The sequence below is a fragment of the Eschscholzia californica genome, unplaced genomic scaffold (assembly GCF_041429995.1).
Source record: "Eschscholzia californica isolate CP2 unplaced genomic scaffold, dmEscCali1.0.p SCAF_3, whole genome shotgun sequence".
Classification (NCBI taxonomy): Eukaryota; Viridiplantae; Streptophyta; class Magnoliopsida; order Ranunculales; family Papaveraceae; genus Eschscholzia; species Eschscholzia californica.
The window spans coordinates 30,762,499-30,777,340 of NW_028238420.1; the positions used below are offsets into that span (position 1 = coordinate 30,762,499).

Below are 14,842 nucleotides of genomic sequence, written 5' to 3' on the forward strand. Positions count from 1 at the left end.
TTGGGACATCAAAGTGTTTTCTTTGTTTTTTGAAAGCTTGGTAACCCAAATCCAATCAAAATCTGAGACTTGACTAGAGATGTCGATCATCGGGAAAGATAACTAGAGGCACCACTTTTGACATAAATATAAGGAATTAAAGGAAATACGAGAATAGTAAATGGGTGGCAGAAGAATTGGGAGGTGAATCAAGTGGAAGAGAGTTGTTGAGGATGTAGGAATTCATCATAACTTTCTACAAATATGTTTATTTCGATTGAATATGTCGATACAAATCTATCCTCCACCCCAAAAGTAGACATTTAAGGCATTATATAAATCCTGAGATCATTTTGAATCACATAAACATGATGAACAATTAATAACAAGTCAACAGGAATTTAGATTAAGTCAATAGATCCACCTGGGAGAAGCATTGTTGTTTGGCATTATACATGAATTTTAAGGATGGTTGTTGAATATCTTATTCGTACCATCTACCTTAGTATTAGGTTAAAAAATGTACCAATATTGTCTAATTATTTGTTATGGATGTGGCACTCTTTTATATCACATTGTTATGTTCTTTCAAACAATCTCAATTTTTTGAACTTGAAGTTTAAAACATGTCATCTTAGCAAGAAACTATTACTCATTGAGTGAAAGAAAATGTTTTATATCTCAAATACACCAACATTTTATTTAGTTCGTACCACATTTATTGCTTCTTCTATTTATTGCTTCTTCTATATTCACTTCCCAGTCGTATTTTACTATTGTTTGTTGAACCATCATATTTTACTTCTTAACCACAAATTTTACAATCTTGCATCCTCTTCATATGTACTTAGATTAGGATCTAAGAATATCGCATTAACTTCATTAAACTCGTCTTGAGGAGATAATCAGCTAAAATTTTATTCATCTTCTCGGTTGAATGTACTGAATCCCAAAATAGGTACTTATCAGAATTTGGACATAAGTGGGCTTGGTATTTATTGCACAAATAACTTAATTCATATGCTCCTGTCCCACAACACCCCGTCGTTACGTTTTCCAAACCTGTCCTCGGTGACAAAAGCAAAAACAACATTAGGTGGCATGTGATAATGTAAAAAAATTATAAGCTTTTGCCAACTCATTTAACGTAGTCTTGTTAGTAAATGTTTATTAGTTCTTTTTCAAGGGTCGTCATTTTGGGGAAAGCAGAAAAATTTACGGGGAAGACGGTGGAAAACAAAAAAATCTAACCAAACACTGCCTCTCAAGTCGCCGGAATGAAAGTGCCAGTCGAAAATGAATGTTTCTCTCTCTCTCACTCTCTTCTCTCTCTCTCTCTCCCTCTCGCTTCCCGTCTCTCCTCTATCTGCCTCTCTCTCACTCTCTCTCTTCTTTTCCTCCCTTCTTTTCTTCTCTTTCTTTCTTTGTTACAGTTCCGGCGAAGGGAAATCTTCTAATGATACCGTAAAACCAGTTTTTAGACATCATCTATTTGGCATAAGAGGAAGGAGGGTTGACTCCAACAATCCCCTAAAAAAATTCGATACCTCCAATTCCATAATTCAATTTCTCTGCGAAATTTATCATTTATGTTCTAAGTGACGTTAAATCCACCATGGTTATCGGAGAAGACCTAACTTTAGAAATACCAAGGAAGAGGAGAAGATTTGCTGAAATAGGATGGGGGGAGGGGGTTGGTTCCTTTTCTCAAAAAGATCATGTTCTGAAATTTTTAATTTTAGAAAGAGAAAGAGAGTAATGGATGTAGTCAAAACACAATCAGCGAGGGGGATCGAGAAAGTGATAGTTCCTCCTCTTGTTCTTCTCAGCATTGTTGATAATTACAATAGGGTTGCTAGAGATACTCATAAACGGGTTATTTGTGTTTTACATGGAATCTCTCACGAAGGAGTTGTTTGATATTACTAATAGTTATGCAGTGCTCTTTGAAGAAGATGATAAGGATCCGAGCACTTTATTGGGAAAAAAGGGCACTTAGGCGCAGCGCAAACGAGAGTTTTTTCCTTTTGTGTTAGTTATGAGGATAATATAGAAGAATATGTGGAAGCAATGAACAAAGAACTAAAAGTAAATAAGACAACGATTTTTAACGTGGAAAACCTCCTCAACGTGAGAAGTAAAAACCACGGGACTCGTAGTCCAACCAAATCAACTATGATAGCAAAGTAGTTACAGACTACGTCCAACCGAGACTCCAACTCCAATAGGAATCTATCTCAAACAAAGAAGAAACACTCAGAAAACCTCACAAGCAAGAACAAAACAACCCAGAACAGTTCAGTCTAAAACGACCCTAAATTCACTAGGATTTCGGTCACCAAATCTCAATCACACCGTACGAATAGTAGATGAATATGTCAAGAACAGCTCTGCTAAATTTCAGCTCAACGGAGGAGAACTCACTGTCGGATTTTCGGAAAAAACGAAGACTGCGCGTGCTGAGAAAGTTCTACCCCGATCTTCTCGGGAACCTCCTTCTCTCCCTTCTTCTCTTGTGCGTTTCTAATTGTGTTCTCCCCTTTGGTGCTTCAGACACATCTAAATTAGGTTAAGGTAGTATTTATAGACTCCCCCTTAATCCTAATTTCACCGTCATAAGTAACCGATCCAAAGAAACTCGATTCTGACCCGGGTTTGGTTTCCTAATCCAAACCCAACTAGGTTTCCCCACTAGGAGGAAACCCCAACACACTTTATGGGGTGCCACCGCTGACACTCCCTACTTATGTAACAGGATAAACAAAAAACATTTCATTTGATGAAGCCTTACAACAATGATGCTAGTCGTTTCTGATACGAAAAACGATACATAATTGAATGAAACATGCCAATAAGGAAGGAGAGATGTAGACTTTAAAAAAGGTGAATAGGCATATCTAAGTATCTTAAACTGCAAGCTTATTGTCGAACATCAGCTGCACGAAGAGGAAAGAAGAAATTATCTCGCAGATTTTATGATTCATACTTGGAGTTTGAACTGATTTGGTAAAGTGGCATATAGACTACAATTACCAGAAGGAGCAAGCATGCTCCCAGTCTTCCATGTTTCATTTTTCAAGAAGCCCCTGTTGTCGGATATCACACAAGTTGAAGAGGGAGTACCAACAAACGAAGACAATGAGGATCTCATGGTGGTCACTACATCTACTAGTTTTTCTTGAGTGCAAAGATCAAGTCAAGGAGGGAACTCTTTTTTTAACCGTAGCTAATAATTTCAGGGAACTCCTTTTCCCAAATTACATACACCTAAAATCCCCAACCTTCTAATCTGATTGTGCTTCAACTTCATGAATCAAAAAGTCATTAGTACTTTTTGGCTTCAAAATTGAAATCCTTGATTAACTTTTGATCTTAGTTTCAAATTCTTAAACAATCTTTATATCCAAATCAGTAGAGTTAAACTCTCTTTTCTCAGTCAATGTTGAACAATCATTCAAGTAATCAACATTCTATGAATCTCTTTTCTCACTCAACAATCGAGTAATCAACATTCTACAATTGAGTGGGTTGCCGAATTTGATGAGGTAGTACAATTGCACCTTTATCGTATTCAAAATGGTGTAATGGATTACGATAACCCTAGTCACAAAATTCAAAATAAATTGATATTGATGTTGGCTTTTGAGACTACAAATTTGATTGTGAAAAAACTAAAGATGCTAAACACTTCTCAGTTATACTTAATTGCATTTCCGATTTAATTCACGAAGAACACATATCACTAGTCATTCGATGTGTGAACATTGCAATAACTCTAATACAAATTGAAGAACATTTTGGGTTCTTAAAGGTGGAAGGTAAATCGGAGTATGGTATTTTGGAATTGAAGCCTTATGCCAACGGAGATTAGAAAACCAATTGAAGTGTTAAATTATTTAGAAGATATTTGGTCCACTATGTACAAGAAAATTTTTAATGGGTTGCCTATTTTGTCTATTGGGAAAACTATAGCCGATATTCTTGATTGTTCAACAATTTTCCATCTAAAAATGTAAGAAAAACAATGTTCAAGTGATTATAGTTATCACCATTTTTTTCTATATAAATTTAATTTTTTTGTAGTATAGTTTTACGATTTGCTATATTCGAATGGGCCACATTTTTTAACCTCGCTTCGGGCCACTAAAAGACCTAAAGTAAGCACTCTAACCAAAAGTTGTAACCCTATAAAAGACCTAACCTAGTCCATTATCTGCGTATGCAATATATTCAGTTATCTAGTAGTCTGAATTTTTGTTCCAATTTTGTTGGATCTCGCTGGTCCTGTGTGAGAATTCATTGGACTTCTTATCAGCATCTTATACCATTAAGCTAAAACGAAAACACCACCTTAGAAAAGAAAAGAGGTCAGTAAAGCTCACCATGTAACCAAGGTTTCTGAATGGCTGATAGGACAATGTGGTAGAAGTCTGAATAGACTAATTCGATCCCTCGGAGTTGTCTGTTTAAATTTGCTATTGAAACCTGTAGCTTCCAATTGAAATCCCTACAGGCATTGTTCCAATCTTCTTTGCATGATATTTCAGAATTGTTACTTAAGGTTCTTGCTATAGGTACGCATCCACATACTGGAATCCCCACTATCGATATTTTTCGAACACCCAAGCCATAAAGCTCACTCACCATATTATCCACTATGTTAAGAAGAAAAGCTATATATTCATCGACGTTGAATTGAGAAGGCCGTGTAGGCAGAATAAAATAATTCTCTATGAAGTCATTTGTTCCTGAACTCACTATATAAAGAGCTTCTCTTAATAATTTGGCTGCCTTTTGGTGTCCAAGGAAATTAGTCAATCTACTCTTATACTCGGCGAAGTATTCGAGTTGCCTCCAGATAGGTATCACATTCTGCACGCGCAAAGTACATGAGTTATAGTTTACATGTCTACATTGGTAACAATAATACGAAAATGCTATTAACATATTTTATCGATAAGAAAAGTGTCGAGTGTCAAAATACAACTTTCAAGTTATATGCATGAGAATATTTGCAGACATTCACATTCCATTTATATCTTAGGGTCCGTTTGATACGTTAGAAAGCCTGAGTAAGAAAATCAAATTTTTTCTGATGGGAAAGAAAACGTAGTTTTTCTTATAAAATTCATCTTTTTAGTGCTTTGTTAGAGGGTTGGAAAATCTGAGTGGGAATTTTAAAAGCGCCCTTCCTAACTACTGCTAGCGCCCTATTTAAATGTAAAAATGGGCGCCAAGAGTAGCTACATAGGGTGCCCCTAGAACTTCTGAAATTTCTTAACCCTAATGGCACTGTCCAAATTACCCTCTATCATTCCATCCTCACTTCTTCAATTCTCAGCAAGCTAATTTGGCAAAAAATTGATTCATGGGTTTGATTATCAGAGATGAGAGAAAGGGAAATAAGTGTGTTATTGGCGTTGCTAGAGATAAGAAGATGGTGTTGAATGATATTTTAAAGAAGGTCGTTGGGTATCGAAGGTGTGAGTTGTTGGTATCCATCAGATGGATTTCTGCCCAAGTCGAAGAAAACGCATGAAGGTAAAGCAAATCCAAAGATCCATTAGTTTGATCATCAAGTTATTTTGGTGATCATCTGACTATTAGATTGATTTATGGTGATTATGAACAACTTTTGGACTGGATTATCATCAAACTATTTTGATGCAAAATACATTCAAACTATTTGGAAGGTGATCATGAAACTAATAGATTGTATTATGGAGTCGCCAGATTATCCATTAGTTTGATGAATCATGGGTGACTTTCTATCTCCCAAAAATTTCTTGTTTGATGCAAAATATTTTCAAGTTGGTTCAGATCAAACTATTTTACTTTCAAAATCAAACTATTAAAGTTATAAGAAGTTATCAAAGTTATTCATTAGTTTGATGGGATGCAAAACTTGGTATGGTATCATCTTTTTCTTCATCGATGGATTAAGCTGTGAGAGAGGAGTTCTTTTTTTTTTTGGTAAAGTGAGAGAGGAGTTCTAGGAGAAAGAGGAAAGAAGATTGAGAAAGAATTGGTCGGGGTCCAACACTCCAGCAGAAAAGTAAGCGAGAGGAGAGAGAGCGCGTTCACGAGAGAGGATGGGAAAGAAAAGGGTTTTACCACCTTTTTGGTGGTAAAAAAAATCCTCTTATTTTCACACTTTTTTTTCCATGAGAATTCCATTTTCACACTTTTATGGTTGAATCAAACAGTGGAAAGTCGGCTTTCTCGCGAAAATCGACTTTCCCAGTCTATTTTCCCATGTATCAAACGGACCCTTAGTTTGTATTTATTTATGTTGTATTGTTGCGTAATATGAACTTAATTTTTAGAAACATAAGATGTAAACAGTTTTAAATATTCCCAATCTATTTTCTGAGCCCATGTAGCCTAAATGAGAAGACAACTACTAAACAAATTCCTGTTCTTTCTTGTTTATTCTCTTTACTTAAAATTAGTCGTGGTGACTTAAAAAACTAGTTCTTGTGTTATATGAGACAACATTACCAAATAGTAAAATGATAATTTGGATATTTTTGCTTCTTCTAGTACATGTGAAATCACATTTCTGATCTTCCACGGTACTTGGTCTAAATCTGATATTCGAGACGGGCTAAGTTCGAGCAAGAACCAAATTAGATAAATAACGCATAGAAGGATTTCCCAAATATGTTGCCGGACAGGCACAAAATTACGAGTTCACAAGAGAATCTAACTAGGCCCCGGTGTTAATAACCTGGGATGGGCATTGGTGGCCTGGTCCACAGACCACAATTACAAGGGATGGTCCAACCCATTTGACACCACTAATTTGTCGGAAGCCAAGAGGTTCATAAAGGAAAGACTCATATGACTTGAGCTAAATAAAATGACACTAGTTTCTTTATTTTGTTGAAAGAAAGAGTTTCAGAAACGATTGAATTACCTCTTTCATGACCAAAATGTCCCGTGTCTTATTAGGAGGGAGTCAGTGAGTCACCAACGGGGTACTTGTATCACATATGCTCTCTTTCTCATACTAGTTCATCTAATTATCGTGTAACTAATTATAATATCCACTAACTACTGTTTAAAAATTATTAATAACTTACCAAGATATCAGAAGTAGCATTATCATAACCAGTTCCTGCAGAACCAAACGTAACTCCGGTGGCAAAATCTTCTATACCAAAATCAGGATCCAAATACGCGGGAATCGCAGATTTGACCCCTAAAGAATCAGATATAATATCCGTATAGAGTCGGCCATTACAAAACCTTCCTGTGGGTTTATTCCCACCTACATCAAAATCTTGACCATATGGTTCAAAGTTACTCCTTGCAATAGTTGGAATTTGATTGTTATTTCCTGCATCAACCGTTGAGTCTCCAAACACTATAACCGCGGGAACTTTTGCTCCATCGGTGACTAGGGTGAAGGAGGATAAGAGTTGCCCTACTATTAAGAAAAATATGCATGCTAGGAAGCTCTCATAAGCCATGTTACCTAATATTCTCTTATCAAAATAACAATTTATAAGTTAGCTATATATAGTAATTTGTAGTCTTTATTTTAAGTTGATAAATGTGGTAACTTAATTTGTCTTCCTCTATAGATTACTATTAATTTGGAATAATTTCAGATAAATGCATGATCTTTCTATGACCCGCCTAATTTGCCCTACAATGTCAAACTCACTCTTATTGCATGTTTACATGGAAATTCCCTGAAGGCATCAATTCTAGGTTAGTGGCCAGCTCAGTGCCCACTAAAATGTACAGCTGACGTGGATTCACTAAAAGACAAGGATTTTTCAAAATTTGGCTACGGTGGGGACCGCTTTTATTTCTAAATGAGGAAATTTGGACATTTTAGTGGGCGTTCTAGCTAGGCGCTCTATCATTTCCCTAGTGAATAATGTATTGTTAAAGGACACCTCAATATACATTGTAAGACTTCATGTAGATTTGTTGGAACTGATGGATAATTATGGATTGGATTCATGGAGAAATTTTTTTTTTTTGTTGAAAGATTCATGGAGAATTTAGATAGTCATGAGTTATTAGAATTATGAGTCATTATGTAATGATTAAGAGATTCTTAAGTTACTAATCTAGTCATTTTGGGTTAATTGTTTACTTAAATGAAAATCTGTGTTGTCTTGAGACTCCTACTTTATAATGAAATGTTGTTCATGATATAAGAAATTATCCCAAACATAATCAAATAAGTAAAAGAAAACTTGTGCAAGTAAGTGTGTCCAAGGTGCTCTGTACAGGCGTCTAGCCCGTACTTCCCCAAGTTTAGTTTTTGTTGAATCTTTTATATCTCTAACTAAAAAATTCTCCAACAAGATTAGTTCGAGGTGTACTTGAAGTATAATATCAATTAGGTTGTAGTTGAGTCAATCACGACATGTTACTTGAGATTGGTATAATTAGCCTAAGGGTGGGGAAACGTCCTAAGAGTCCAAACCCATGGGTAATAGTCCTAAGAGGCCAAACCCATTGGTAATAGTCGGTTTGGCGCCACCCGGCCCGAGAAGACGTCTGTATTGATGTAAATAACTCTAGACATAATGTTTTGGGTGAGGAAAACTAATAGCTTCATGATATATTTATAACAAGAGTTGTACAAGAGATCGAAACATAATAAAAGATTACAACAGGTCTTTGAAGAATATAAACTTGAGGGTTATCATCCAAGCGGCATCTAACGGTGAGGTTTTTACCCCGTGGCGGATCCAGGCTACAATTCTCGGCATTAAGGATAACGTGGTGAAGCTTGAAACGAGTGAATTTAGGTGGGTTCACCGTGTGGCAGACACGTTAGCCCATAATCTGGCCAAAGTTGCGTTAGAGCCTCCCTAGCTTTCGGTATTTGATGCACCCGAAAAGGTTGCACACCCAAGCAGAGGTATCAAGTAGTAACCCGGCAAAGTTGGGGTCGATCCAAGGATAGGAAGGTAACTCGGACATCGAAGGGTTTAGTCCACCGGTATAAGTGTCACTAGCTAACTTAGACAAAACGGAAAAGAACAAAGATAAACGGGGGTTTTATGATCGAAGAATCAACAAAAGAAGAAAGCAAGTAAACCTAAACAAAATAATCTAAGTAAAACGGGCGAGAGAGATTCGAGAGAAGAGTCGGAGGAACAAGAGTCGGGAGGCAACAAATAAGTGAGAGAGGTGTCGAACTGGGAACCCGATATGATAAACCTACGACTACGTGCGGTACGATCTAACGTGTCAAAGTATAAATGATGTTCGACTCCTAAAGTAGATGTCTCTAAGTATTACGTATGTCCGGAGATCATACTTAGTCAAACAAAAGTCATAATCGGTTAAACCCGAGTCGTCGAGGGTGTTGTCTAGTGGCCTAACTATGTGAAGTGCATGACAAGACACATGAAAATATGACTTAGACTACGATCGATATCGAATACTTCGTTTCGGCTATTAACTATGCGAATTGCTTGACAAGACACATGAAAATACGATCGAAACGATAATCGAATCAAATGAACATCAATTCATAATCAAAACATCAAATCATATAAAACATAATCACAAATTCATCACATATCATCCCATATAATCGACGCACTAAAGTAAGCTAAAATGTTGAATGAATAATAAATGAAAAGAAAATGATGAGAGAATCCCCCTTTTTCAATGTAGTTCGAGGCTAAGATCGTCGGAAAATATGAGTAGTTAAGGTGTAGACGATCTCCTCTTTGAAAAATCTGGGTTCCCTTTCGTAATCAAACTCATCTTCTCCATCTCAAGAACATCAACCATTAAAGCTAACCCTAGCTTTCTCTCTCTAGAAATTTCTAACCCAAAATCAAATCAAACCGCTACATGAGAAGCTAGCCAAGGATGAGGGGAAGAAAAGCCCTAAGGTTTTCGGCTAAGAAAGTGGCCGGAACACCATGAAAATTACGACCAAATCATGGAATTCGGCCAGAAGACTTAGATCCAGGCCAAAGGAAACTTGCACGCGCGTCCCTAGTCACGTCCCGAGCTGCAGGTCGCTTCTGCTGCAGGTCGCTTCTGCTGCTGCACCCGTAGTCGCGTCCTCCCGTGCTCCGAGCAGCTCCCGAGTTGCTGCTGTTCCGGCCAAGGTTGGTCGGTCTCCTTCATTCTTTCTCTTTAGCTCTTTTAACCCTTCAAAAACTCAAACCCTAGAAATCCTCATTTTATCTCTCTTGCTTGGTGAAGAAGATGATGAATAGTAGAAGATTGAAGTCCCCCAGGATGACCCCTCTCTAACTTGATTAAAACCCTAGACATCGGCTTATATCTTCCACGAAACGACATCGGCTTATTTCTTCCATAATTTCTCCGTCTGAACTCCGAATTGGTTTTCATTTTCACCGTCGGACTCGCCATTGACCTCACTTGTCATTTGACCTCTGATTTTGACCAAAATAACCCTAGTGCTCTTTTCTTCTTCGGTCGCGTGACATGAAAGTGACGATTGCTTCATTTTATCTTGAATCACACGCTTAACTCCAAAATAGATACCTAACATGAAAAACACATAAAATCTTATTTATAATACTCGATACGGACTAATTGGTCTAAGTTAAGCGCTTCAAATGTGACATTTTCATGTCACATCAGTATTCACATTTAGTTTCTGGTTTTGCTTGGATTATATTTATCGTCTTTGATTTTAGCTTGATTGTGTTGCCTTTTGGGCTTTAAATGAAGTTTCAATTCCAAAAAAAAAAACCCGATGTTCTTGGACAAAAGAATGACTCTCAGTTGAGAGTCCTGATACTATTCCCCTTATGCAAATTGAACTTCGTCTTAACTCGAAGTTCCAATTCAGGACACAACTCCAAGAAGTGAGCATGGGACGAACTTTTAGTAAGATATAAGCCAATTGCTCGTGCAAAGAACCGTTGAATCATTATTATCGAGCTCAAGTGATGTGAAGAGTCTCCGCATACAACATGATCAACCTAAAGTAATGTGGAGAGCCTTTGAATTTAAAGTGATCAAGCTTAAAGTAATGTAATTTAAAAAATATATAACAAAGTAGTTGTCTAAGACTCTAATTACACCACGTTACGAAACTGAAAAGTGAGAGATGTTAAAGCCACCGAACAATAGAAAATATGAGGATTAAAGAACCAATAATGGATGTAACTATTGCAGAGCTAAACGTTCATAATGTTGTGGATGAGAAGATTTAAAAGGGTATCATGACAAATGTAGTGCCTCTAGAAAATTTTAGGTGTAAATAGCAGCAGGCATATGACCCATTTGCTAAAACCTACTGCCCTCATTCTTTTTCTTCCTTTTTCTTTCCTTCAGCCATGGGTTAGTGAGAAAAAAAAAGAGGTTTTTGGCTTTTTAGTGAGAGAAAGTTTAGAGGGAAGGACTTGGAGCTTGGTGATTCTTTTATTTGTTGGTCTTCACTTAGGGCTTGATTTACTTTGGATCTAAGGTAGGTTTCTACTTTTCTAGGGCTTGAATAGTCATATTTATAGAAAAACCTAGACAAATTAGATGAAACTACAAACCCTAGATTTTAGTATTACTTGAACATAGTTTTGGGTTCTCGACACAAATGTATATATTAGAAGTAGTAGATCCTTCATTTCTACAAACTCATTTTTAGGTCACTTTGAAATCCCATCTATGTGTGTTTGGTTTTGTAGGATATTTCGCCCTAATGACATACTTGACGAACCATACAATCTCTATTAACATTTTCATGCTACATTCATGTATTACAATGATATTTAGGGCTAGACCTCTTTATTTGTCAGGATTTTAGTATATAACTCTTATAATTAAATGCCTCTCACTATTGGACAATATCCTTTATGTAGATACATGAACATGTGTTAGTACTCAACATGATATGAGAATTTTAGGTTATTGTTATACATCATTTCATTACTTGCAAAACGTTATAGATATGAAACTCATATGTCATAATATACTAACGAATATGACTTTGATTTATGTAAGTTGTGGTGTGATTCTATTACATGTGTGTGATGTGATGGAGTTGGTGGAGGGTTGTAGGAGTTTTGTGGTTGATCCGACCCTCTCTACCGGATATGGCTTAGGTATGGAGCATATGGGGTCGGCGCTAACACAAGGGTAACCTTGTGGACCATACTCTTATACAACGTGGACACCAACTTGTCATATTGTTTTTGGTTGTTTACTACAAATGGTGTGATGCTATTATGGATGTGTGACGTGATGGAGTTGGTGGAGGATTGTAAGAGTTTTGTGGTTGGTTCGACCCTCTCTACCGGATGTGGCCTAGGTATGAAGCGTATGGGGTCGGCGCTGACACAAGGGTAGCCTTGTGGACCACACTCTTACATAAGGTGGACACCAACTCGTCATGTCGCTTTTGGTTGTTTGTTACATATGTGGTTTACTTTATTTTAACGGTTACAACTCGGATTTTCTATTTTCGGACACCTTTATATTGTTTTGGAGTAATCTATTTGTTTTGGTAGTTCTTGAAACTGTCTATTAAGGCGTTAGAGGTTTCGAAATCTACTTGTTGGGGTCTGACCCAACCTTTTATTTTTCAGGACAAGGAAATCGGGAAGTGCCACCTGCTTGAGTCATAGTTAGCCTTGGAGGAGTTTCTTTAGTGGGGTTCTTTCTTTCTTAAGGTAGTTTTTGGAGTTGTATCTCCTAAGTACTTGGTGTTGTTTTTGTTTGATCTTGTCCGACATATGTGTCGATGATTTAGAGACATCATGTGAGCTTTGAGAAACTTGGTAAAGTTTCATTAGTTGATTTATTGTTACTTTTTGAGCTTCATGTTCGATACTATTTGTCTCCTTGATGAGTATATCGTATATGTTTACTGTTCTGCGGAGAAATGTTTTAAATTTAGGTTTTCATGGCGGCCGACGTGGAAATCTGGATTTGGGGCGTTACACAAAGGAAGAAACTGATGGTGGAATAATGTAAAAGACCTTGTGAAGGAAGTTTTTGAGTTTATCGTAAATGGAGAAACAAAGACTTTCAAGATTGTATGCGAAAATGACCAAATATGGGAATTGAAGATGTTGTGTCTTATGTGGATACCTCAATCAATTAGAGACGAGATAAAAATTAACAATGAGATGAAAAGATATGTTTGAACTAAAAGTAATCCACTTATTCTTACTCCCACAAAAATTTGAAGAAGATAATGCTAGACTGTTAGTTGTCCAGTTAAAATTAAACTAGTGACCCGAAAGACGAAAAAGAAGATAATACAAATTATTTAAGATAATTCGCACAAAGGAGTGTTGAAAATACTAATTTGAATTATGAATAGTTACGGTTGGATCATGGAGGAGTCGAGGAGTGACTGGGTCATTATTTAAGAATATAGTTAGTTATGTTACTAATCTTTTTATGGTCACGTTACTAATCTAAATAGTGAACTTTTAAAGGCGCCTCTGTTCATCTCCAAGTTATTTTCAATCCATTATTTACAACACTCTTCTTCACTTTTCCATCTTCGTCTTCATCATCTTCTTCTCTTGTTTCTTCAGAAAAAAAAAAACAGAGTACCATATATATGTCGTCTGCAAAGACTGAGATAGAGACAGATGGTGGTGGTTGGTGACGGGATCGTAATGTTTGAGACGATCTTCTTTCCTTTCCAAGAAAATAATATGCAGTACTAGTATGGAATTTCCCCTAGAAAACTTCCCATTTAGATGAGGTAAAAGTTGTGGTGCCTGCATAACTTCCTCTGAGGGTAAAGTTATGGGTCTCGCATGGTGGGGTAGATGCCTAGTGAACGGCAAGCGCGGCAACCCTCATACTCTATTCTGTGAAACTCTCTTTGTGATTTTCTTTACTAAAACGAAAGTTTACTATACATACATATATTCATAAACGAAATCTTTAAGGATCCAATAATGACGAAAATAATGAAAATCCACCTTTTATTTCACAAATACTTTCTTCGGTGTAAAATAAATTTAATCGTGGTATATTTTTGTAGTTTTGGAAAGACGTAATCTCTATAAATTACGAACATTCACTTGTATTTACATCACAAATAACTTAGCAGATTTAACAATGACTTCTTTTCTCAAGTTTTTCTTTGCTATTCTCCTCCTCACTATCCTACGTGATGGTAACCACATCTTCTTTAGCTTCGTATTATGATTTCTTGTCTTTTTTAAGAGTAATGTTAGAAAAGGCTACAAAAGTAGGTCTACCCAGACCCCTATATACATAAATAGAGATCTACTTTTTGTCTCTCTCGTACATATATTCTCCTTTCACTATTTTACATGAAGACAACTGTGAGAGTAGTACCACGTAGATAAACGTACTCGGAATATTATGGTCATCTTGACTCATTTTATGTTAGTTTTGAGTTGCCTTCAAATTAATTTTAACTATTATTTTCTTGATTTTGTTTATTTACGAGCACTCGTATACATATCTCTTTGGCATCTCAGGTATTTGTGTTAGGGCTTCTTATGCTAGTAAATGTTCTCTGAAGAACTTAAGGGTTACCCAAACAATAACGATCGGTGAATTTCATGGAAAACCCATATTTGAGGTAAGCGTGTTCAACGATTGTCTCTGCCCACAATCGGAGGTGAGATTTAATTGTAAAGGGTTTAAATCAACTCTGCCAGTCAATCCAGCAAAGCTCAAGAAGGAAGGTGATACTTGCCTTCTTAACAATGGTAAACCTGTCAAAGATGAACTTGTCAAGTTTAGATACGCTTGGGACCCTACTTTTAATTTTGTTCCTATTAGCTCTAAATTTGTCTGTAACTTTTAGATTCTTTCATATTTGCTGGTTTACTTCAATAAAAAAATTTATTATAATTAATGGCGATTACTTGATTAGTATCCTTTAATGTAAGACAAGGTTAGGATA

The 14,842-nt window shown here is 36.5% G+C and overlaps 1 protein-coding gene across 2 annotated transcripts; it reads right to left on the reverse strand.

Annotated features, from left to right (window-relative positions):
* Window positions 1-562: 562 nt before the first annotated feature.
* LOC147549485 (GDSL esterase/lipase At2g42990-like) lies at window positions 563-8,139 on the reverse strand. 2 transcript variants are annotated; one of them, XM_086669342.1, is made up of 3 exons: window positions 7,065-8,139; window positions 4,362-4,851; window positions 563-1,041 (listed from the first exon to the last, which is right to left on the reverse strand). In XM_086669342.1, exons 1-3 carry the CDS (start codon window positions 7,452-7,454, stop codon window positions 839-841), a joined length of 1,083 nt encoding a protein of 360 aa, XP_086525468.1. In that variant the 5' UTR covers window positions 7,455-8,139; the 3' UTR covers window positions 563-838. The 2 variants fall into 2 exon arrangements, 1 of the variants encoding a protein (XP_086525468.1); XR_015237655.1 differs by lacking the exon at window positions 563-1,041 and adding an exon at window positions 2,737-2,915 and having other exon boundaries at window positions 3,013-4,851.
* Window positions 8,140-14,842: the final 6,703 nt, after the last annotated feature.